General features: G+C 41.7%; 1 protein-coding gene across 14 annotated transcripts in view; it reads right to left on the reverse strand.

Moving 5' to 3' along the window:
* ROBO2 (roundabout guidance receptor 2) overlaps window positions 1-26,340 on the reverse strand; it is a 503,588-nt gene that overhangs the window by 445,175 nt on the left and 32,073 nt on the right. For all 14 annotated transcript variants that reach the window (XM_088442746.1, XM_088442748.1, XM_088442744.1 and 11 more), the window contains exon 2: window positions 2,545-2,871. In XM_088442746.1, coding sequence (XP_088298872.1) covers window positions 2,545-2,871 — 327 coding nt within the window. The remainder of the gene's footprint in view (window positions 1-2,544; window positions 2,872-26,340) is intronic.

Consider the following 26,340-nt stretch of genomic DNA (forward strand, 5'->3'; position numbering starts at 1 on the left):
CGATAGATCAAGCTGCTATCATACATTTAACACCTGGGGCTATGACTTAGTCTCCAAGGGATGCTATTGACTCTAGTTAGATAAGATGCTTGTTTACAGTTGTGTAAGGATCATAACTTATTTTTATTTTATTTTTTTATCTAGCTGCAATATTATATATTCACGTAATGGGCATCACATTGCAATGTTGTGGTGAACGTGAATATAAGACAGTATTCAAAACCTTATTAAATCTTGCAGTACTCATAAAAAAAAACAAAAAAACAAAGAGTTGCAATTAAAAATTTCTATTCTTAATTAGGAATTTTGTTCAAGACAAGCAAAAAAGTTTCCATCTCTGTTAATACACCTCAGAAAAAAAGAAAAACAACAAAATAAAAAAAAATTGCCATTTGATGAACTATTTCAAAATAATTTGGTTTTATTGCACACTTCGACATCCTTCCAAACTTAATACACAAATAAAATATATAATTATGGCATTAAGGTAAATTCTACACTAACATATCTTAAAAAAAAAAAAAAAGTTTGTCTAAAAGCAATAAAATATTTAAAGTCACAATGGATGACAAAGAAAAAATATGTTTCAGAAATAAAAATCAGCATAGATACGCCTATAAAAATTCTATTGATTTTTATTTTTTGTGTTTTGACCGTGTGAAAAGCCAAAATCAATATATAAATCAATATCTATCAATATAAATATATTAAACAAAAAAAATAATAAAACAAAACAGATTTATATTACGAATGTTAAACTCACGATATTAAACCTCAACTAAAGCTAGCTGTTATTGTGTCGGATGAAGGTCTGTGCTCAGAATCCCCAAAGGGCTCAATTGAAGAATTCAGTCAGCTATGCTTCAAAGGACATTGCACGGCAAAGCAGTCTTTCTTTCTGGGTCCCTGTGACTATTACAGACATAGTGCGACGGTTTTAAATAATGTTCTGTGATCTATTCGTTGAAATATCTAACCTGCACTTTTATTTCACATGCTTTTTTACAGTGGCTGGCGCTTCACTCATGACCTTCAAACAGATTATGTGCTGGTCCTCTTTGCTAATAGAGGCTGTAAGATCAATGGGAGAGTGCTAGGATAATGTTTGTATTTGTTCAGTACCAATTTAAATTGCAAAATACACGTAGAACTCCGTTCAATAGTTCATATGAGACAGTGGCAACAATGGTTTCATTATGCAGTAAGTGTGGTTTCACAACAATAAATGAAAAATTCCAAAACACTGGGATACATTTCCGTTGTCCAGGTACATGATCGTGAACATGACTTGGATTAAATGCACTGCAAATACTCTTAAATATATTAATAATGTAAAAAGGCTGTATATAGTACCCCATGCAGTAATATATAAAGCCAGTTATTTGGCATAACATAAACTTGACAACTTTTGTATATTTAAACTCAATTTACAAAAAAAACACAAAAGACAAAATGTATACATAACTGCAAATGATCAAAAGCAACAAAGAGTATTGCAACATTATAAGACTTATCTAACAACATGGTGTATATATAGATAGATGTTTACTATAACATAGGCTGTGTGCTTTCAATAGTCTAGAGCAGGGGTGGGCAATGTGTGGCACTCCAGCTGCTGTGGAACTACACATCCCAGCATGCACTGTCACAGTTTTAGCATGCATTAAAAGCAAAACTGTTGCAGGGGAGGCTGGGATTTGTAATTCCATAGCAGCTGGTGTGCCACGTGTTGCCTAGCCCTTGTCTGGTGCATGCTAGTCAAATAAAAACAACAAACAGGTCACTTTCTATCAGTAACAACAAGTGGATTAGATTTTAAGGGGTCCATCCAATTGATTACAAAGGGTGCGGGTTGCCATTGCCACAGCGTTAAAACTCCGGTAACTGCACTGCATCCCACACCCCTCGCGGTCCTCTCCGAATTTGCATAATTTTTGCTCAGAGCCCTATGGGGCTACGAGCACTTTTATGCGAATTTGGGCTGCCGTCAAGTGCGGCCGTTGTCGCAATGACTCGGTTGGTAACGTAGTCTTGTGATAGTTTTAAGATTTTGTTAATTACAAATAATCTACTAACTATATTTTCCATAAATGCTATATTGTGCTAACTATACATATAATAGATTTGATATTTCATCATTGATTTACTGTCATTTACAAAGAGATATTTTTTCAAGTTACAGTTGACTCATTTTTAAATATGGAAGTTACTAATCATTTGTAAAATAGACAAGGGGGAGATGTATCAAGCCATGGAGAGAGATAAGGTGGAGATGTGGCACAGTACAACCAATCAGCTGCTACAGTAACTGTCATTTACCTAGCACAGTCTTTGAAATAACAGCTATAAGCCGATATGGATGCTTTGGGCAACTGCTTCACTCTTTCTTTCTCCAAGGTTTGATAGATCTCCCCCACAGTGTCTAACTATCTGCTAAGTGGAGAGATTATTTACAAAAGAAACACCAGCTTTTATAGCCAAATACTCATATTGTAGGCATGCTGCTATGTATTGCACAGCTGCAAAATGAACGTGTTCACTTACAAGCAACTTCCAGTGATGCATTCCGACTCATGGCTTCCCCGAGATAATTCCGTGCGACGCACACATAACTTCCCTCATCAGGCTTACTCCGACGCCCATGAACAATGCGTAGGAAAAATAAAGATCCGCTGGGGAGGAGCATACGGTGGGAACGGGGGTCATCTTTATCAGTCTCCACTCTCTCCAGGTCCTTGTACCATTCTATTGTGGGTACCGGTCTGCCTTCAGCTTTACAGTTTAATGTGGTTGGCTCTCCTTTCGAAACTATCACATCCGAAGGATGTTCAACTATCCGAGGAGGAAAATCTTCCTGGCGGAGTCGAGATCCTAAAAGAGGATGGAAAAAAAAAAATAGTTCAATATTTTTTTTTCCCCCCAAAGACCCTCACAGATCAATACAGGTAACACGACAATATTCACACATATAGCAAAATACATTATTCCTGAATTGTATATATGAAGCATACAGTACAAGTTTATTTATTATACAATATTATATACATCAAGTATTACAAACTATGGGAACGTTTGGCAAGTTTAGCTACCGGCACTGTTTAACTTTCAATCTTTAATGTGTTAAAGACTTTTCAGGGTGAAATTGCTCACAAATCAAGATTTGCATCAGAAGAGTTCTTCAGAAACACAAAACTCTTGATGAAACCTTAGAGTTCCCCTTTTGCTTTGCCATTCTGAACACTATTTCTACTTTAGCATTCTATAGAATTTGCAGTCTACAAGTATAACTTGGACCACGACAGTACAATTCTGCTGTGTGGTGTGGTCATGGGGTAAGACTGGAAATATTTAAGATCAAATCCTTTTGGCAAAAGATTAAACATTTTTCGGCCAAATGAGGATTATTTTTACGGAACAGTTGTAGAAATTTCCATGAATTCTTATTGTAATCTACATTTCCCAATGTTCGTGTTGGGAACTCAATGGGCTCCGCTAATTGGCTAGCGAGTTATTGTTGCTCAGTAAACTGTTTGAGGACTGGGACGGGACTCAGAGCCTGTCAGGTAGGAAGGAGAGGCGTCCTCCGTCTAATAACCATCTGTTCAGTCAAATAAACTGGGAACATGGGAAGTAGAGCAACAATGCATGAAAATAGCAGGTACTACCCTACCATTCCTTGTTTATTTGACTAAACAGATGGTTGTTAGATGGTGAGTGCATCTCCTTCCCACCGTACAGGCTCTGAGTTCCAGACCAATCCTCAAACAGGTTACTGAGCAACAATAACCGGCTATCCAATTAATAGAGTTCACTGAGTCTCCAAAATGTCTCCTTTTCCTGTATTAAGAACCCAGCTGCTATACAGGTCCAGGAAGGCCAGCCTGGGGGACCATAACTTGCTCTAATTATTGCTGAACTGCACCAATGCTTGCAAGATTCCCTGCAAAGCATAGCTTGTTGTAGTCTGCCATCTGTCATCAATAATACACCAACACTGTCTTTTTATTTAGCTATTCATGATATCCTTCTGTATAACTTTAATAAATGTATTGGCACTGAAATAATGTAATATACATGTAATTGCCATCATGGGCGACACTCCTCGTCTTTTTCACATAATAAGTTACACAGCACACGCTGATTATGCCATAGACAGCGTGTGCTGTGTTGTGCAGTGTGACTTATTATGTGAAGAAGCCAGACAGTGCTGCTCATGCTGGCAATTGTTTTATGAGGCTGCGGCTGCAACTCTGGGAGGGCACTCAGGTACCTGATTGTTTAAAAATGGAGAGCCAGTCATCGACTGTACTATATATATATATATATATATATATATATATATATATATATATATATATATATATTATATATATATATATATATAATTATATATACATATATACATATATATATATATAGAGAGAGAGAGATATCTACATACTGTATATCTACATATATACACACATGCACACTGTGTTTGTGCGTGTGTATGAATTGAATATGTATATGTTATATATATATATATATATATATATAGAGAGAGAGAGAGTATATTTTATTTTTACATTTTCGCAAATAGAACGTGGAGCCTGTGATGAATATTTTACCTCACTCACATGGACCTATAGGGTGTCCATACATTTTTCAGACACAAAATACCTCACGCCTCAGTGATGTTTCTAGTTTCTAATTATTTCATAGGCTGCATTCTCAAACAACTTAGTTCACCCACAAAATGGCTGCTAACACAGTTTATACATTTGAACGGTAAACTCATTTTTTAATAAAGAGCTAGTATTGCAACACATAACTGATATGGCTAGTATGGTGGTGGACAAAAGAAAAATAACCGGTAAACAAGACAATAATTTGCTTACAGCAAGTTACAATGGGGTTCAACTCACCCCCAATCAAAAAAGCAAGCCCAGACAGGCGGAGTCCAATTCCCGGCTAGTACAATAATGGCCTAGCACATCATCATTTATGGTGAGAGTGCACCCAACTTAATATAAAACACCATATACACAAACAGCATACGTTCTTTCCGCCACCAAAAAACGATAAATCAACACACAAAGAAGAATTACAATAGGGAGGGAGGGAATTTCCAGAAGACAAGATGAATAATGTAATCTGTCAATCCCCTATTAACACTACATAACTCCACCCTTCACTCACCATAGGCTACCTAGTCACCAGGGAAAAACAGAATCACATACGGGTCTACAGTATTTACTAAGCCTTGGATGGAGATAAAGTACCAGTCAACCAGCTCCTAACTGTCATTTTTCAACCACAGCCTGTGACATGGCAGTTAGGAGCTAATTGGCTGGTACTTTATCTCCGTTCACTTTATCTCCATCCAAGGCTTAGTAAATAGATCCCACAATCACTTATATCTCAAATGGAAGGGTGAGACTCCCATCTCAACCTCAGGGTTTAAAATAGGGGTGTGCACCGGCCACTTTTCGTGTTTTGTGTTTTGGTTTTGGATCTGGATCTTTCTTCGTGTTTTGGATCTGGATTGGTTTTGCCAAAACCACCCTTCCGTGTTTTGGGTTCTGGGTTTTGTGTTTTGGATCTGTATTTTTTTGAAAAAAAGCATAAAAACAGCTAAAATCACAGAATTTGTGGGTTTTTCTGCTCCTATGCTATTATTAACCTCAATAACCTTAATTTCCACTCATTTCCAGTCTATTCTGAACACCTCACACCTCACAATAGTGTTTTTATGTAGCGAGGTAGCTGGATGACTATGTTAAGAGATACGAGTGGGCGGCACAAACACGTGGTCCATCTAGGAGTGGCACTGCAGTGGCAGACAGGATGGCAGTTTGAAAAACTAGGCCCCAAACTATACATAATGCAAAGAAAAAAAAGAGGTGCAAGATGGAATTGTCCTTGGGCCCTCCCACCCACCCTTTTGTTGTATAAACAGGACATGCACACTTTAACAAACCAAACATTTCAGCGCCAGGGTCTGCCACACGACTGTGGCTGAAATGATTGGTTCGTTTGGGCCCCCACAAAACAAGCTGGCAATTAATCTGTCCCTGCACAAACTGGCTCTACGGAGGCAAGATGTCGTCCTCATCCTCCTCATCCACCGATTCCTCACCCTCTTCAGTGTTGTGTACATCCTCATCCTCACAGAGTATTAATTCGTCCCCGCTGGAATCCACAACCACAGGTCCCTCTGTACGTTCTGGAGGCTGGTCTCCCTGGAAGAGTTGATAATTCATTTTATGAACATCATCTTCTCCACATTTTGTGGAAGCAACCTCCTACGCCTTTCGCTGACAAGGTTCCCGGCTGCACTAAACACTCTTTCGGAGTACACACTGGAGGGGGGGCAACTCAGGTAAAATAGAGCCAGTTTGTACAGGGACCTCCAAATTACTTCTTTTTCCTGCCAGTACAGGTACGGACTGTCTGACATGCTTACTTGGATGCTGTCACCGATGTAATCCTTTAACAGACAGACGCACGCTTGTCGCTGCTGCTTTGAGGATGCAAGTGCGGCTACAGCCCACACAATTCACAAAGACAGAAAAAAAAAGAAGAATATTTTTATTGTTTGTGGAGCGCACTTTGAGGGTTACACCACCCTTTAACAGACAGACGCACGCTTGTCGCTGCTGCTTTGAGGATGCAAGTGCGGCTACAGCCCACACAATTCACAAAGACAGAAAAAAAAAGAAGAATATTTTTATTGTTTGTGTAGCACACTTTGAGGGTGTCACCACCCTTTAACAGACAGACACACGCTTGTCGCTGCTGCTTTGAGGATGCAAGTGCGGCTACATCGCACACAAGTCACAAACACATTAAAAAAATAGTTTTTTATTTTTTGGAGCACTTTGAGAGTTACACCACCCTTTAACAGACAGACGCACGCTTGTCGCTGCTGCTTTGAGGATGCAAGTGCGGCTACAGCCCACACAATTCACAAAGACAGAAAAAAAAAGAACAATATTTTTATTGTTTGTGTAGCACACTTTGAGGGTGTCACCACCCTTTAACAGACAGACACACGCTTGTCGCTGCTGCTTTGAGGATGCAAGTGCGGCTACATCGCACACAAGTCACAAACACATAAAAAAATAGTTTTTTATTTTTTGGAGCACTTTGAGAGTTACACCACCCTTTAACAGACAGACGCACGCTTGTCGCTGCTGCTTTGAGGAGGCAAGTGCGGCTACAGCCCACACAATTCACAAAGACAGAAAAAAAAAGAACAATATTTTTATTGTTTGTGTAGCACACTTTGAGGGTGTCACCACCCTTTAACAGACAGACGCACGCTTGTCGCTGCTGCTTTGAGGACAGTATCATATGCAGTGACAGTAGACTTGTCAGAAATTGTTGGCACGTCCTTCAGTCCGGACCAGATGTCCAAACCAGCCCTTGACTTATGACACAGGCGCACGCTTGGCGCTGCTACTATGTTGATGCACGTGCGGCTACATCGCACACAAGTCACAAACACATTAAAAAAATAGTTTTTTATTTTTTGGAGCACTTTGAGGGTTACACCACCCTTTAACAGACAGACGCACGCTTGTCGCTGCTGCTTTGAGGATGCAAGTGCGGCTACAGCCCACACAATTCACAAAGACAGGAAAAAGAAGAATATTTTTATTGTTTGTGTAGCACACTTTGAGGGTGTCACCACCCTTTAACAGACAGACGCACGCTTGTCGCTGCTGCTTTGAGGATGCAAGTGCGGCTACAGCCCACACAATTCACAAAGACAGAAAAAAGAAGAATATTTTTATAGTTTGTGTAGCACACTTTGAGGGTGTCACCACCCTTTAACAGACAGACGCACGCTTGTCGCTGCTGCTTTGAGGATGCAAGTGCGGTTACAGCCCACACAATTCACAAAGACAGAAAAAAGAAGAATATTTTTATTGTTTGTGTAGCACACTTTGAGGGTGTCACCACCCTTTAACAGACAGACGCACGCTTGTCGCTGCTGCTTTGAGGATGCAAGTGCGGCTACAGCCCACACAATTCACAAAGACAGAAAAAAAAAGAACAATGTTTTTATTGTTTGTGTAGCACACTTTGAGGGTGTCATCACCCTTTAACAGACAGACGCACGCTTGTCGCTGCTGCTTTAAGGATGCAGGTGCGGCTACAGACCACACATTTCACAAAGACAGAAAAAAAAAGAAGAATATTTTTATTGTTTGTGGAGCGCACTTTGAGGGTTACACCATCCTTTAACAGACAGACGCACGCTTGTCACTGCTGCTTTGAGGATGCAGGTGAAATCTAGACGGGATTTGGAACCGGGGACACACTACCTCCATCAATTGTCTAAATCCCACTGCACTAATGGCGGATACCGGACGCACGTCTAACACCAACATAGCAGTCAAGGCCTCAGTTATACGTTTTGCTTCAGGATGACTGCTGTCGTACTTCATCCTCATCGCTAGGGACTGTTGCTCTTACTTCAAGTTCTTAGTGCTTAGAGTGTGCACCTGCATTTTCTGTTAACTCCTATTAAAATGAAAGATACTTCTGTAATGCAAACTTCCTGCTCCGATACAGTTCCTGCTTAAAATAAAACACCAAAAAGGAAACGTGACCCATATATAACATTCCTTGATTTTACACATTTCCGAGCTGTTTATATGAAGTCATCCAGAACTGCACAATCAGAGAAGGGAGACATTCCACTGCACAGACTGAGAGGCGTACGGACGTGTAGTCAATGTACTGAGCTAAAGTAGATGCATTTCCTATGGTGTGGCATAATTGAAAGTGGGGGTATTTACCAGTTCACCAGCCTAGTGGATACGGTATTCACCTCAGTTCAGCGCTTCCCCACTTCCTCACCTCCATTTAAATGGTAATGCTCCTCTTTTGAATTGATAGTAGTTTTTCTCTTTAAAATAATTGAGTGTCTCTTTAAATTTCCATTTCCTAGCTGTCACACGGTGTAAAAGGCAGTATGACTAAATAATGAATTGAACACCAAATGGATATACATAATGCTACAATTTGGTTCTCTCTATCCTAAAAGGAATACATTTTAAGCCGTGGTATTGATAATGCCACAGAATTATGAAGCGATTTTAAATGTCAGAAATATAAAATACATTAGGGACATCAGTAGCGTCAAGTAAGATACATTTTGTTGGATAAAAAAAAAATTGGAAAGGGATAAGGAAAGCGATGTCCTCGAGAAAAATACAAACAAATTTGCATTTAAAGAGCACCTGACAGCTAAGCACAAATCCACATTAAACATACATCTGAACAAACATTGTAATATACAGTTATTTTTTATTTATTTATTTCTATAGCACACATATATTACCAATTAACTACCAGCATATGTTTTAATTCTGGGAAGAAACCCATGCACCCAATATACAAACTACACACAGGGCCTGATTCAGACCCGCTCGCGAGCGCATAGCGCTCGCACGCGGGGTCCATGGTGGGGTACTGCGCATGCGCGGCGCGCACTGTGCGCATGCGCAAGCCCCGGAGCGAGAGAGAAATTCTCTCGCTCTGGGACTCACTACAAAAGGGGCGGCTGTCGCTGTTGATCAACAGCTCGCCCCGTTATGTAGACAGGGAGGGGGGGTGGCTACACAAACGGAGGCGTTCCCGAAGGAATGCCTGCCGTTTGTGGGAGGCACCACTGACATCACCAGTGATGTCAGTGAAGAGCTTCCTGCTCTATTAGAGCAGGAAGCTCTCTGGGGCTTGCGACGGACGACACCCTACCACAAGGGTCTCGTCGCAAGCCCCAATGGTCGCGACCATCACGACCATCACCTGGCCGCTCGAAAAAGCTGTGGGTGGTCACCCACCGCTTAGCGAGCGGCCAGGAGGCAGCAACAACAACAACAAAAAAACGCCCTGATTCAGAGCGAGCGCTCTTAATGAGCGTCCGGCTCTGAATCAGGGCCACAGTTAACTGTGTGGAATTTGTAACAATGTACTTTTTTTTACATGACTGCGTGAAGTATAATCTGGCCTTCTGCGAATGCGATTGGTGGACTATACACTGGCAGTATCATTGGCTCTGAGTGATCACATTAGAAGAGGCGCTGAGAGGAGGTAGGGACGGGTTGGTGTTATGGTACCAACAGTGGTGGATTTTACCAGCCTCCGCCATTCCAGTGACAGCCTGACAGTGGCTTCCCATGCTAATCACAGCTAGACAAGCAGCCCCAGGGGGAGGGGGGCTTTGAATGCCTAATCTGACTTCTAGGGGCGGCAGCCAAGGCAGTCCCTTGAAGTCTGCTTGTTGATTTGTGCGCAGGTGCGGGATGAAGATCCTCCTCATCCAATTCAGGCCAGCAGACTACCCCAGGAATTACAGGTAGGAGCTGGGTACAACCATGCACAAAAAGGGGGCTTGGGCACTCATCGCACCCCATTGCTCATCATGGGAGATATGATGGTAGGAATGCTTAGAATGTTACTTGCACAACACTTATTTTATGGGTTGGAACATTACTGGCCCATCAGGTGACTGGGATCTAGTGGCATCACTGAGGTATGGGAATGGTCAGGCTGCATTCTCCCAGATATTGGTTCACGCCGTCCAATAGATACTTTCACTACGTTGCCAGTGGGGGATACATTAAAGTCCAACATATGTGCCAGTGAAAGCACAGGTGGGAGTTGTATTCATCCCTTTCATCTTTGTATCTTGGAATCTATGGTTCTGGAATCCTATGAGCAATGAGTGAATTAAGGATACCCGACAGACGCACAACAAATTATTTATTTGGATAAATTAGACTTAATAGCATAAACTTTAGAATGAACTTCCATATGTTCTTCACAACTTGGCTTGTTATTGATGGACACAATCTGTATCTCTTAAGGAGCCTGTAATCCATAATCAGAATTTAATAACAATGAATTCACAGTAACAATTCCAGCTCAGCATCTGTTACTGTTCAAAAGTTGTATAGCTGATTGAATAATGATTCAGAGATTCTCTTCATTTAGCATACTCACTGCACATCAAGGACCCTGCTTTTCCCTCCAGTAAATTCAGTATACAAAATGCCGTATGTTGCTTTCCCTTACCAAGGCAGCGTCTCTCTCTCTCTCTCTCTCTCTCTCTCTCTCTCTCTCTCTCTCTCTCTCTCTCTCTTTCTCTCTCTCCCCCCCCTCTGTAAAACACTCATGTCAGACTGCAAGATGGTGTCCTGCCCCTCTAGCTGGTACAGCCACAATTAGGCTCCATGCCTTCTGGGTGTCCAAGTGTGAAACCGTGCCAACACTTCACTTGTTCAGAGCTTTCCATCTTCAACAAAGAGGACATTTACACATACTGTATATATTTCCTGGTAAGCTACACAATGAGGTTCTCTTTTAATTAATACGTATAAACAATGTGTTAAAGAAATACGTTGATGCAATGAACCTGTCAGAGGACGGATAAGTTTGTATATTGTAGCTGGAAAAGTTCTACAGGGAGAGGGAGTTCTATAGGGGGGGGGTGTAGGTATAAAGCCCTGAACTCAGGGCGTTTTATGGTATATGCTGTAGAAACATGTAGGGAGGGTTTTAACTTATAGCACGCACTTTTATTTAGTGAACTCATGAAAATGTTCTAGGTTCAAATAATGTATCCTTAATCTCGCTACGCTTTTATTATTTATAACAATCCTCCAGTCTGCCCTTTTATAACGTGTTTATTTTAGTTGATGGGGGGTTTTTTTAGGGTAATTTTCGGTCTTTCTGGCCTATTTATTATTCTCCGGCGAAAATAGGTGTTTACACTGGTTTTTCCTATTTACAAATTCCTCCCTTGGAGAAAGCCAGCGCCTGAGCAGGGCTCCATGATACCCTGGGCTGGCCGTGTTCCCCAACACATGGCGTCATGTGGGAGGCAGGACTGCCGTCACTAGGAAGTAGAGCACTGCCCGGTTGTCCTTAGGCCTTACAGGCTGCTTGGCTGGAGTGTGGCATTTATGCAGCAGCGCTAATGGCTGCAGGTTGGTGTTCAAGGCACCCTGCAAGCCAAATGCAGGTGTTGTGGGGTAGCAACGGTGCCACCTCCAGGGCCCTGTGCCTTGGGCAATGGACCGGCCCCCACCCCTAGTTACAGCACTGGTTAAAGCTATCACTTCGTATAGTGTGTAGTAGCTTTCATTGGGGCTCTCTGGCAAGCATGTCCTATTTCCCATGGACAGTGGCTAGATTCCTAGCGCTAGCAGTTAGAACTGTAAAAATCCTTTATTTATTCAAACAAAGTAATTTTTCCCTTTTTATTTTATTAAAAAAATATCACATTTTTCACTTTTTTTTTTTTTTTTAAAGGAAGCCCACAGTAAATACTTTACGTGCGTACGTCTAAGACAATAGCAATACATACATACATTTGTGAGTTATGTTACTGTATGAGTTGAGAAACCCCCCCTGACAGCTTTGAGAGCAGACACCATGTTATTAAGTCCCACCCCCCTCGTGGCAAAATTTCGAGATACACGGGTTAATAATGAGGAGACGGAGCCAATATGACACGATTCTATTAGAATAGAGTCATTTGGCTCCGCCCTCTCTCATTTGACCCGCGAATCTCAGCATTTTGCCGCTAGGGGGAGGAGCCTAATGACATGCTGCCAGCCTGCCAGGTCCCGTCCCCGCAGCTGCTGCAAGGTAAGTGTAATGTATTTGTGACATATGTATTTGTGTGTAAGCTATGTGTGTACATATATTTATATGTGTGTGTATATATGTACAGTATGTATGTGTATGTATATATGTCTGTGTGTGGAAACCCCCCTGGAAAAATCCTGCATTTGCCCTTGTTCTCGGTACTCAGAAACCCCCCCTGCTTGCGCTGCTGGACCCACATGCATTATTTTACATTTTGATGCGTTAGATTAGATGTAAGATTCCACCCAGTCCATTGCTCTATTTCCTCTGAATAAGAAATGAGTGATAAAATTCCTTTCTTTTATTACCTGCAAATAGACATATTCTGTTATAGAGAAACGTAGTTTCAATAACCAATATACTGATCAAAAGAGGACCCAGGACCAATCAACTCCATGGGTAAGGCCTTCCACTAACTTTGAGTCACATCCAATTACTTTTTTTTTTAAATGGATTGACTGTGTGATACTGTAGTAATGTCTTGCTAAAATCTAAATAAGTTATGTGCACTGATCCACACTAATCTATCATTTCAGGAAGACGCAAACCCTGGCCTCAGCACTCCCAAAAAATGGGGGCAATGCGACCCCACGTTTTCTAGAACAGAGGTTAGCCCCACCCACTCCCCGCCCCACAAACGGCCGCAGCATGTCAATCGCAGGTCTCTCGCAATCTGTGTTGTACGTACACCGTTGGGTTTGCGTGCAACAATGAATCAGGCCCAGTGAGGGCTGGAGGAGGCCGGAGTATCACCAATCTCCTGTCCTTTGTATAACTAATGGGTTCTTTATTCTCTGTTGTCTTGGATGATTTTTATTTTTAAATTTGCTTTAACTAGAACTTGGGTAACATCCCTATTAGTCATTCCTTTAGACATAATGAAGCTATGTAAGAAGAATAACTTCTAAATTTAGTGCTCTCCACAGCTATCAGCATGACGCGCTCTGGCTTCAACACTGCAACAATTCACTTTATTATTCCATGACCTAGATAAGGCTGTGATTTAATGAACGTCCACACGGAAAATGCGCAAGAATGAATGGGTATAGACTTCAGAATGTTTCTTCATGTCATCTTATACAAAATAGCAAGCATCATCTGAGAGGGTAACACTTAAATCAAGTATAGGAGTAAGAAAGGCAGTACTGTCTGATAAACACTTTAAAATGGGATATTCACAATTATTTTACTTTGAGTATAGTACCTAAAACAGCAAACTCTTATATTAAGAAAAAATGCTTATGTTGTGTATGGTGTATTCTAGTTTTCAGGTTGTTTTTTCTATGTGTAAACTGGAATAAATATATGCAGTGCGTATCTGTAAAGTCCTTTATAAGGGTGGACTGCATATTTTCATCCTGAATTTGGGTAGCTCTCCCGGACAATCATTAAAGTCGTAAAAACAATGGATTGCCATGAGACTGAGGTAAATTAAACCTCGCGTCTGTGGGCGGAGTCCTATGGTAGGTCAGGTGTTTTTCGGTAGCCTGTGAAGTTTTAGTGGGTGTGGCTTATGTGTAACTTATATAAGGCTCCGGCTGTTGGGCCAAAGCCTCTTTGATTTGTGGTGGTTGTTTTTTTTTGCATGTCAAAAGAGCGGCAGGTCATCCACTCAGGTGCAATTATTACATTTTGGGTGCACTCACTTTTGTTGACTGTTTAGTTAACTGTACCACCCTAAAGGGGGCTGGTCATCACCCATACAGGTGGGTAGTCATATTAGAAGGTTGAGTTGGATACCCTCTCTTTGCGGTATCCACCTGCAATGCATATTAAACTATGCGTTAGTTCCATTTACAGATGTTTCCTCATACATCTAGCCTCAATATGCCGCGCAGTGCAACTTGCCTGGCATGAGTAAGCTTTCAGGTCCTGTGCAACTCTGCTAGCTTCAGTTATCTTTTTATTTCCAAAAAATGTGTCTAAGTCACACTGCGGATGCACCAGCATACTGTGCTGATTAATGTGATATGTGACACTTGTATATCTGTGTGTACCTGAGTCTGTATATGAAGCACAACGGAACATGGAATGTAAAAAGCTGCGGCCACTACATTATAGCACTTCGTATACAGTGTTACATATCAAATTAAACTTCACAGTTTGCTGGTGCGTCCTAGTCACATCTCATTGCGACTTCGATGCACTTTCAGCAACACAAGACGCAACAAAGACACCTGGCGCTAGCAGAGTCTTGGTGTGCTGAGAGGGACTTTTTGGTGCGACTCCTGGAAAGATGTGTAAGGTTGCATCTGTATGAAAATATTTTCCTATATGGTACTGCAGCTTTAAGAGAAATTACATTTAACTATTACTTATTCTGAAAAATATCTGTTTATATGTCTCTTGATTGTGAATCAATCGGGAGTGATGTCTTCTCTGAAGATACTTAGGGCCTGATTCAGAGCCGCTCGTAAGCGGACGCTCGTTCGTTCCCAGCGATGTTTGCACAACTGCGCATGCGTACGGATCGTAATACACATGCGCGAACCAGTCAGTGCGGCCGAAAATCGTTTGTTCGCTAAATAGTGAATGCCTGCTATTTTGAGTGACAGGAGGAGGCGTATGTGGGTGGTAACAGGGGAAGGTGCTTGAAAACGGGGAGTGGAGATCCAAACGCAGGCGTGCTTAAAGGTCAAAACGGGCGTTTTATGGGTGTGCATAATTAATACAGCAGCGTCATTGACCACTTCACTGGGTTATTTTATAGTCAGAACTGCTCGCAAGATTGCGGTAGGAAAAACCAACCACAAGAATAGCGAGCAGTTCATACGCTGGTCGATATACTCGATTAATCAAATAAATAGCGGACATTACATAGGATGCGAGTGGCCAGGGGGCGTAGTTTCCCAAAAAACGACCGCAAGTTTTGTTCGCTCGTTCAGAGATAGAGGCGTGAACAGACCGCAAAGAGCGAACGGTTCATTTGAATAGCCACCCCTTTTTTTTCTGAACGAGCAAGCGCAAATAGCGTCCGGCTCTGAATCAGGCACTTAGTTCAAACAGACGGAAACTAGTAGTAACTTACAGCAGCCAATCAGACAGCTGCTTTCATCTACCTACTCTGCACCAATACCATGAAAGTTAATAATTGGTTGCTATGGTATAAATAATGTGGTTGCTAATAGTAAATACCCCTACAGTGCAATGAATGATAGGCATTTATATCTCAGCAAAACAACGGAAGTGGCAGCACCCGTTTATATCAATATATGAAACAATATGCATAAAAATGAGTTTTACTGCACAGAATAATTCAACCACACGTGTTTATCTGAACATATGTATGAAAGTAAATTGAAAATTAACCAGAGTATATTTTGCCAGTGATAAAATAAATCTTTCTGAAGACAAACCGTTCTGTAGCAAGCAAGGGAGGGGCTCTGTAACTCTTACCCATCTTTAATGTGAAAGTCATAAAACAAGCAACGTTCTGTTCCAGGATTAAAATTGTATAAACCCAACTTAGTCCTTGCACCACTAGGATAATGTGATTTAGAGATCAATGCAAGCTGTCATATTCCAAACAATTTATGATGGCAAATATGTTGCCAAACAAAAAAAAAGGAATAGATTTTCCAGGATGGTCACAAGCTAGGAGGAAATGACAGAGCTCCATAACTGCAATCAACTGTAGCGAGCTCACGTTAAAGAGGGATTTTCATTTCTTGGCAGTATAACAATTTCTTGAGCAGAGCGATACTGAGGGTGAGGTTTCTTTCCCTCTGTAAGTAACTTAATGAATGAAGTACTAATTAACATTATGGCATTGATAAATGGAGAGAGAGATTAGGGACGTACTCGATATTCAGCCCTTCCCAGATGGACTGTCAAAGCCACATTAATTCCTATCTCATTGAAGCATCTGCCTCTCCCATAATCCACTGGCCCTTGGTATGAACAACACAAACTGTTGTGACTCAATTCGATTTATATCAATCTAATTTCTTTTAATCCAATTTGTATTCCTATCTACTACCTTCTAATCACTTAAATCTTCAGCCTCCATCTGGTAAATTTTCTCTCAAAATGAACAAAGCAGATGCCTCCGCAATTGTCTTCCACAGTTAGGCTAATCGCGCCCTCGCAGCGGCCTACAAAATGCATTTATTCCGTACGTGACTTAGACTGCTGCCCTCTGTGTTACAAAACATGGTGGCTCTGGATAGCCATTTTGCTACTCATTAATTGGTTCATTTCAATTACAGCGATACTGAAGATGCCAGGGACAAAAGCGCAAGCAATGGAGACCTGTACGCAGATAACACAATGGGCTCATTTGTCATATGGACACTCGTGATAATATTGCTTTGAAAGAAAGGAGGAAAAAAAAAAAGTATTGAAGCAGAATGCATTGTCTATTAAATGGTGTATGGCAGAACACTGCTCCGCACAAGGTTCTTCGTAGCCTTGAAGCTGTGACATTCTTTATTCTGCATTATTTAATTTGCTGCCTTTGGTTGCTATCACACGGGTGCTCCTCTCCACCTTTACACCTCATCCCATCTGGAACCCAACATTGTGCTCCTAATTATTATAGTTATTATTTTCTTGGCAATATAAACAGGATACCAATTTCCAGCCATAATCAGCCATTCCCAAATATTGTATATGCACATTATCTGTAACATTGGTACATAATTAAATATACAGGATGAGTCTCCCATATCCAAAATGCTTGGGACCAGGAGTATTTTGGATATCGGAATATTCCGTATTTTGAAAATTTTGCATATCATACTGAAATATATTGGGAATGGGACCCAAATCTACACACAGAATGCATTTATGTTTCATATATACAATATACACAAAGCCTGAAGGTGATTTTATACAATATTTTTAAGAATTTTGTGCTTCAGACAAAGTTTGTGTACATTAAACCATCAAAAAACAAAGGTTTTACTATCTCAGTCATGGTAAATAAAAATCCGTATATGGGAGACTCAACCTGTATATTTCTTGCTGAGTGTCTGGTAATTCAAAATGAAATCACAATAAGAGCTTTTAGGAATGTACAGTATTCATCATTTATTATATTATGAGACCTAACAGCAGAGCATGTCCACTTGTATTTTATCTGATTTATCTGATTGTCATGGGTGTATCTATAATGGGTGCAGGGTGTGATCTCACCCTGCATACTCTGCACCCTTAGATGTATATTTACTATATTTACTAAAGTGCCTGTTTTTAGAAGTGGAGATGTTGCCCATAGCAACCAATCAGATTCTACTTATCATTTAACTAGCACCTTCTAGAATCTTAATGGTTGCTATAGGCAACATCTCCACTTCTAAAAACCTGCACTTTAGTAAATATACCCCTTAGACTACACTTCTCCGCCAGTGCCTCAGAAATCACAGATAAAATGATGCTGCCGCCATTTTTTTCAGAGATCTGCGCAGTGGAGAAATCACTGGGAAGCTGGCACTAGTTTCCCCGAAACACAGTAGCCTCTGGAATAGTGTTAGAGCGACTCATGGTCGGGGATAGAGGAGAAAGACCCCCTCAGAGACGTCACACAGGCCCCCTCCTCAATTAAACCACTTATAGTGATGGTGTTTGACTATATACATTACTATGCAATATTAGTTATTTTGAATTATAGTTTGTTTTCATATAATATAATATTGAGATCATGTCCCTTTGACTGACTGCATAGTACCTTATAAAGACAAAGGACAGAACAGGGCATAGAAAGCGGAGGGGGAGGGAGCGACAATACAAGACATAGAGGGAGGGGACAATACAAGATTGAGCGGCCTATTCAACATCGGGGGCCGTATGATTAAGTATCCACCTCGCGGCGGGGGATACTTATCACTGGAGCAATTCATTATTGTTAAGGTTTGGGGACAGCTGCACCGAAAAGCAGCTGTGTCCCCGCGACTAGGCGTTACTTACCTGTCCCCGTCGCCGGCTTGACCTGAGGTCACGCATGCGCAAAGCCGCAGTGAGGAGGTGAACAGATCCCTCTCCGCATCCCCGGAACTACTTCCCATATGAAGAACAGGGGCGACGAGAAGAGTTTGTTCTCGCAGGCAAAATCCAAAAAATATTAAGTTTTTCTGAGTTTGCTGAATATCAGGTGGTCCTACCGGACCCATGATGATAAATGGCCCGTTAACTTAAATAGCACAATGTTAATGAGCCATTTTAGGTATGATGAATAGGTCCCATAACAGGGCCAAAACTAGGATATCTGTCACCCGGTGCAAGGTAGCAATTTTGCGCCCCCTTACTTCACGTATCTGGATTTTGTTCTTGCTCCCTTATAAGGCAGTGCACGTCAAACGTCCCTGGTATAGTGACTTGCATTATTCCACACACCATAATGCCCATTACACATTATGCCACACACTGTAATGCATATTACCAAAGTGCCACTTACATATTTGCCCGACACCATTTTATGCCCCACAGTATGGCTTGTAATTACTTTTAAATTACCTGCTCGTTGTCAGGGGTTTTATGCTCATTACCAGGGGTTACATGCTCGATGCCAGGGGTGTTTCATGCTCGTTGCTATGGGGTTTATGCTCGTTGCCAGGGGTTACATGCTCGTTGCCAGGGGGTTTCATGCTCGTTGCTATGGGGTTTATGCTTGGTGCCAGGGGTTACATGCTCGTTGCCAGGGGGTTTCATGCTCGTTGCCAGGGGGTTTCATGCTCCTTGCCAGGAAGTTTCATGCTCCTTGCCAGGGGGTTTCACAAGAGAAGATGCAGCTTTCAGCATCTTCTCCCGGCACTTCCGGGAACGCTGTGTGCATTGCGCTGGCCTAACAGACAATAGAGACAATCTAGTGTCCGCATGGAATCTGCTGAAAACGGCCATCCAAAAATGGCCACCGCCAAGGAGGAGACAGACACTAGAAGTCCAGTAAGGACCTCTAGCATCTGTCTCCTCCTCGGCGGCGGCCATTTTTGGATGTCCGTTTTCTGAATCTGCAGCCCTCAAGCCACCATGAGTCAGCCCTTTTTCACTCCCTGCATTCTGGCACCCGGTGCACGTGCACCTCTAGCCCCCCCTTAGTTGCGGCCCTGCCCATAGGCATAGATGCACTAAGCCTTGGAGAGCGCATAATACAGATCACACAGACAGGCTAGACAGCACAATGTAGGACATATAGAAGGGGGGGGGGGCAGCACTATACAGGACATACAGATGGGAAGTAAATGCAGGATATACAGATGGGGGGGCAGCACAATGTTTCACCACTAACCTACCGTCCCACCATTTAACAGAACCATAGATTGCCAAGTCTGGGAATACAACAGCTCTGGAGAATGCGCCTGCTGCTGCACTGCATTGGTTTAACGACATCAGCGTAAGGGGGACAAGTTAGTAGGGGAACAGGATTTGGGTGGAAATCAGTTAGACTCTTCCGGAGCCTTCAAATCTTAGACAATCACTTCACATACTGCATACCCTACAGTGATGTGTGGTCAGGTGAGGCAGGTTAGCAGAGCCTTTCCTATTATACTCCGAAGTTATGACTATAAAAATGATAAGAAAATATTATAAATGTCTTTGTATTATTCTAATAATTTTTATAGTCAAAACTCTGGAGTAAAAAGTGTATGGCAGGCGAGGCACTGCCTCACCTCTACCTTTGCCGCACATCCCTGATCAAAACTCACCAAATGTTCAGCACTATATACTGCTGCACCTTTGTAAAATGCCCACATGAACCCTCGGGTTCATATATGTACCTGTACATATGGCTCTGATACCTCACCGCACGTCACTGATACCCTAAATTCACCTACCCTTTGTTTTCATGTATTTATTTGTTTGTACTTTGTCCATTTTATTGTCTCTTATTCCTACTGTCCGGCACTCCGGAGCACTATGGTACCTCACAATTCAAGAATAATAATAATAATAATGGTACAATTGTGTGATTATAACTGGTGTCAACACTGCTATAAAATATGCTAAACATTTTATTATTATTTTTATTATTATTATTATTATTATTATTATTATTATTAGAATTATAATACAAACAAAAATAACTTTATATATTTTTTTCAATATTGCAATTTTTCTTTAAATGTAAATGAGATATTGCAGCACCGTTGTAACAGTCTTTCCTCTCTGCATGTCACTAATTGCAAGCTTCCAGGCAAGCAATTACCATTTATATTTTACATCGGTAATATGGTTAAGTAGCAACATTTCTGGAACACTGTCATACAGGAGAAATCCCTACTTCAGCTTGAACTACTTAGAAACCAATAAAATGCGTTGTCACGCAACCTCACAACCTTGTGTCAAGTGACCATCAATTTGCTAATCGTCCCAAAAACAGTTGCAAGCCCTCTTAAACCAGTACACTCTCCTTTGTTGCCGTGACATGCATTCCCATTGGAAACATTGAAAACGGCTACAGCAGAAGCCAAGCTTCATGTAATAAAACTGATTGGAAAACAGCATAAATATAATCAAGTACAAAAAAAGCCAAAAAAATAAATGTAAAAGAACTCTATGAATAATAATTCCAATCAGATTGTTGACGTTCAGCTATTTCCCAGGTTTTCCCAGGAGGATACAGGAACTACAAGTTACAATTAAACTCCAAAGAAAGTTATTTAATATGCATGTTGACAAAAAAAAAGGAACAAGATATTAATCATGCAGAATTAGCATTTTCATTATGGTGCTCAGTTCAGCCCTCTGTTTCAATTCACAAGGAATCCGGCTGTTGGACAGTACAAGTCTACAAGATGCATTTATCGAAACATTGCAGCTTTCTGCTATCTGTCATTAAGAGATGAATAATGAGACACAGCTTCACTTTTATCCTTGATTAGTCTCACCTCCCCTTTAGCTCTTAGTTCTTTCAATGTGTTGTTCCCTCTCTCCGCTAGATGTAGGACAAAGGAATTTCTTTTAATCACATTTGAATTATTTAAGGAAAATAAAGGCTAATACTGAAAGCGGAAAGGATTTTGGTTTGCACGGCAATAATAACAATTGTTGAGAATTATCTGGGCATTCACAAGCTTTCTATTAGCATTGAGAGATGACCTATTATATCAGCTCTGTGAAAGTCAGGGCTGAGTTAATCCAACTGCAGATTGAAGGGACACTACAAATCTTGTTTTGCAAACAGTGCAATGATTGGAGGTTTCCTTGCTCGCTCTTTACAGCAGTTGTACAGGGGATTCACACAGTGTCTGCCTAAAAGACCCAAACAGAGTCATTCTGCAATTTTGAGCATTTAAGCACTGATATATTTATGAACGCTATTAATAGCTCTCTGCTATGAAGTAACTTATGCTTAGGTTTAGTGATCCTACTGTCTCATCCTCTTATGGATGGCCCAATAGTTTCTTGAGCTACTGTACATATATTCTAAACCAAACTCTTTGTCTTCCATCCCTCTGGAGTCTCCACTCCTCATCCCCACCTCTCCCTCAGTTCCTCAATCCAATGTTGACTTCTGCCTCTCCTTTATTCCTCATATCCAGTCCCTCTTCAACTACTGCTGTGTCCTCTCCGGAATATGGCTAGAATGAGACTCTTCCTCTTTCAGCATGCTACCAAAACACTTATCCATTCACTCTTATCATCTCTTGTCTCAACTATTGCAACTTTCTCCTACTTGGCATCCCCATCACCCTCCTGTCTCCTCATCAACCCGTCCTTAGTGCTGTAGTATGATTGTTCTCATTCATCTGCCAATAACTCTACTGCTTCCCTATCAACTATAGAATCCAATTCAAACTCATCACATGAGTCCCTCCCTTGTCTTGTCCTCTTCCCTTTACATCTCCAACCTCTTCTCCCTCCAAATGCCCTCCCACCCTCTCTGCTCCGCATGGAACCACTGCCTCTCCTCGCCTCTGATAACTACTTCACATACCTGACTTCAAGACTTCTCCTGCACTGTTCTTTATCTATGGAATGCTCTCACTCACCCTATCAGGCTCTACCCCTTCCTCCATTGCTCAAATGCTCCCTCAAACTTCATGTGTTCATGAAAGCCATCCATACCTCTGCCTGAACCCTCCATGTCCACACCTCCCAACCTACCTCACCCAATGTCACACCCCCTCATACTCCCACTAAACCACTCCCTTGAAGAGTATAAGCTATCACAAGAATGGTACTTTGGACTGTTCCCTTCCCCCAACCCTTCCCCCCATTGTTTCCTACTCCACCATTGTTTGCTAACTGCTGTCAGACACCATTGATAGTCATGTACTTGCTTTTTGTAATTGTGTCTTTCATTTTTAGCCACCTTTGGGCACTGGCCTATTTGCCTAATGCTTGGTCTGGGCCTGTGTATATGGGGAGAGTGTAACACGGCAACTTTCTTTACAGGGAACGGTGAGTAGTCGCTGACCGACCATGAAAAACCTGCACCCCCTCCCGGTAGAAGTGGACGAATGAAAGTAATGATAAATACATGAAACTTCTGAGGTACTAGCACTTCTTTGTCAAACTGCACTGCAGCTTCAAGACATATTTAAAGAGATTTCCACTTTCATGCGACTTTATTGCTTGATATACCATCTTGTAACTTATACTAAATACTATAATTTATCTTTCTGGCTTTATATTGTGCTTTCGGCCGTGTATTTATATTATAAGGATTAACCATTTATCTTTTTTGCAGCTTGCCCCACAATATGACACCAACATTCTCCCAGAGAGCACAAGGGAAACCAAGATATAAAAATCAAACACCTCATACTATATATATGTCTGTGACGGAAGCTATGTAGACAAAGGGAACGTTGCCGACAGGAATGCATACTGGGGGAGATGTACTAAGCCTTGAAAAGTGATAAAATGGAGTGTGATAAAGTTACAACCAATCAGCTCCTAACTGCCAATATTCAAACATAGCCTGTAAAGTGACAGTTAGGAGCTGATCGGTTGGTACTTTATCACTCTCCACGTTTATCAATTTTCAAGTCTTAGTACATCTCCCCCCCTGTATTAAAATAATTTGCACGTAGTCAACCTCTTTAAGTATTCGTAACCTATCAAATCACCTCCCCTATAAAGGAATAGCCTTTTGTAGAAAAGTTTGGTGAATGTTCCTTCACTGACAAATAACTACAGTGCAACTTTAGGATTAAATCAACAGATATAATCAGATGTAGTCATGGGAGGCATGCACCATAGCAGGAACTCACAATATTGTCACAGCGCACACTGCAAAGTGAAATGTTTCATTTAAAACTGAGGCATACAGTATAGAAACATTTCCTGAAGGGATAGTGGTATACTGTGAGGGCACATAAACAAAAGTCACAATAATCCAGTAGCAGTTGAGGAAGCAGCCACTTCCCTGTGCCAAACATGTTCTATCTTTCAGATCATTTCATAACAATGTATCATATTATATCTCGCATGTAGCAGCATTTGCAAATCACAAATCCCTTATTTCTCTACCACGTGTTTTATATTTCTGTTCCAGCACTATGGTGGCCACCATGAAAAATGTCAGGCCCTGGCACGAAGGATGCATGACCACAACGTGGGGGCAATTTTGGACCTCTCCATAAATCTTTTGTAGTACTTAAAGGGGCAAAGCTGTCTTCTGTTGGGGTGTGGCCGTGCGTCTTTAGCTTTGCAGACTCCCCATCCCCGTCACCCATGGCAAAGGGGTGTGATATTTTGAACATGTCAACATTATGGGAGAGGACCATAAATTGCCCCCAATTTACCCACATACACCAAACTATAATATAAAACTTGCACTTTGCATCTATGGGCCTGATTCAGACCCGCTCGCTGCTGCAGGCAGCTCGCAGAGTCTGTGGGTGGTTTTTTTTTTTTGTCTCCAGGCCGCTCGTAAAGCTGTGGGTGTCCACCCACAGCTTGTGCGAGTGGGCTGGAGACCGTCGCGATTATCGCGACCATCGGGCTTGCTACGAGACCCTGGGGTAGGGTCTGGGCTGCTGCAAGCATGAGTGGACTCCCTGCTGTAATAGAGCAGGAAGTCCACTACTGACATCACTAGTGATGTCAGTACGTCCTCCCACAAACGGCAGCCGTTCCTAAGGGAACGCCTGCGTTTGTGCAACCACCCCCCCTATCCGCCTACAAAACGGGGCGAGCTGTCACTCTCCATCAACAGCCGCCCTGTCTTGTAGCGAGCCCCGGAGCGACTGAAGTTCAGTCGCTCGACGGGGCTCGTGCATGCGTATGCCAGACGCGGCGCATGCGCAGAACATAAACATCGAGCTGCGAGCGGCTCTGAATCAGGCCCAATGTCTTTGTCTGTGGATTAGGACAGAGCCACATAAAGGGGAAGCATGTCTACATTATAGGATGGGTGGCAACGCCCACAGGCAGAATAGCACTATGCTGCCCCTTATCTGCCTCCAGTCCAGATCCTGCAAATATCTTTCCAACTGCAGTCTCCATTGCAACAGTGACACAAAGCCCTCAAATCTGGACAGTTCCACTGAAATCAGGACAGTTCCACTGAAATCAGGACAGTTCCACTGAAATTAGGACTTTAGGAAAAAAGTAAACCTTGAGACTTGTGCAAATGAACAGATGAAATTAGTCAGGGTTGATAAACTTGTATCAGCATTTCATAGGGACGCAGAAACAAAAAAATACTTTATTTCATATCAGCCTTTCAGATTCACGTCACTTTTCGAGTCCATCTCAGGAAAAAAAATAAATAAATAATGATCACATTGGTTGCTATGAGTTACAGCAGGCCTTTCACTTTTTCGCTGTGCAGCAAGTCTAATAAATGCACCCATATGTGTATAATTTGTGTTGTGTACATCTATAGCATTAACACAGTGTAGACTATAGCAAGAACAACATGGTTTCCTCTGCAATCCTGACTCCTTGACCACTTATTTATAATTTTATATGATGCTAGTTAATATTAGAGATGTGCGCAGAGCCCCATGTTTTTTTAGTTCAAAATCATATTTGTGTTTTGGTTTTTGTTTTAGTAAAACCACCCTCAAGTGTTTTGGTTTTGTATTCCTTTAAAAATGTATAAAAATAGCTAAAATCATGTAACTTTGAGCTGTTTTTGTTTCTATAGTATTATTAACATCCATAGCATTCACTTCATATCAACTACCTGACAGCACCTGAAATCACGAGGGAGGGACTAAAATATAATCTAAATGACATGAGATCCGTTTTTTAGTTCCGAGTTCCTAACATGGCGATAATACTAGAGTCACTTGGTACTACTCGGATCCCTGAAGAGATCCGATCTGGGCCTCAGGCCCTGATTCAGCAAGGATCGCTATTGCGGTCACAATAGCGATTACGCACGCAGTCTCACTGCGAAGATATGCTAATGATTGCAATCGCAATGCCATACGCAGTCTAACACAAGGATGCCCCCCTTACCTCACACACATCCGTATTACTTAGCAAGTCTGCAAAACCATCGGTAACATCGAGTACAATCGGAGCCTCACACACCCTTGCACAAGGTCTGACCTTACTCAGGAATTGCTAACCTCATCGTACACAGTGAAAGCCCAAGCTGCGTATGGCATCGGAGTGGCTAATGTAACGACGTTCAAAGGCACTGGCACGCCTGCATTTTGCTGACCACCCCCAAACTGTACTTCCTGTCAATCACTCTACGATTGGTCTGCATAGTCACTGCGATCGCAGTCCCAATCACAGTGGAGTGTTCGTGCAACAATCAGCCGATTGCATGCGTAATCGCAATAGGGA

This window comes from Taudactylus pleione, unplaced genomic scaffold (genome assembly GCF_031769625.1).
Source record: "Taudactylus pleione unplaced genomic scaffold, aTauple2 ptg000316l, whole genome shotgun sequence".
In the NCBI taxonomy this organism is placed as follows: Eukaryota; Metazoa; Chordata; class Amphibia; order Anura; family Myobatrachidae; genus Taudactylus; species Taudactylus pleione.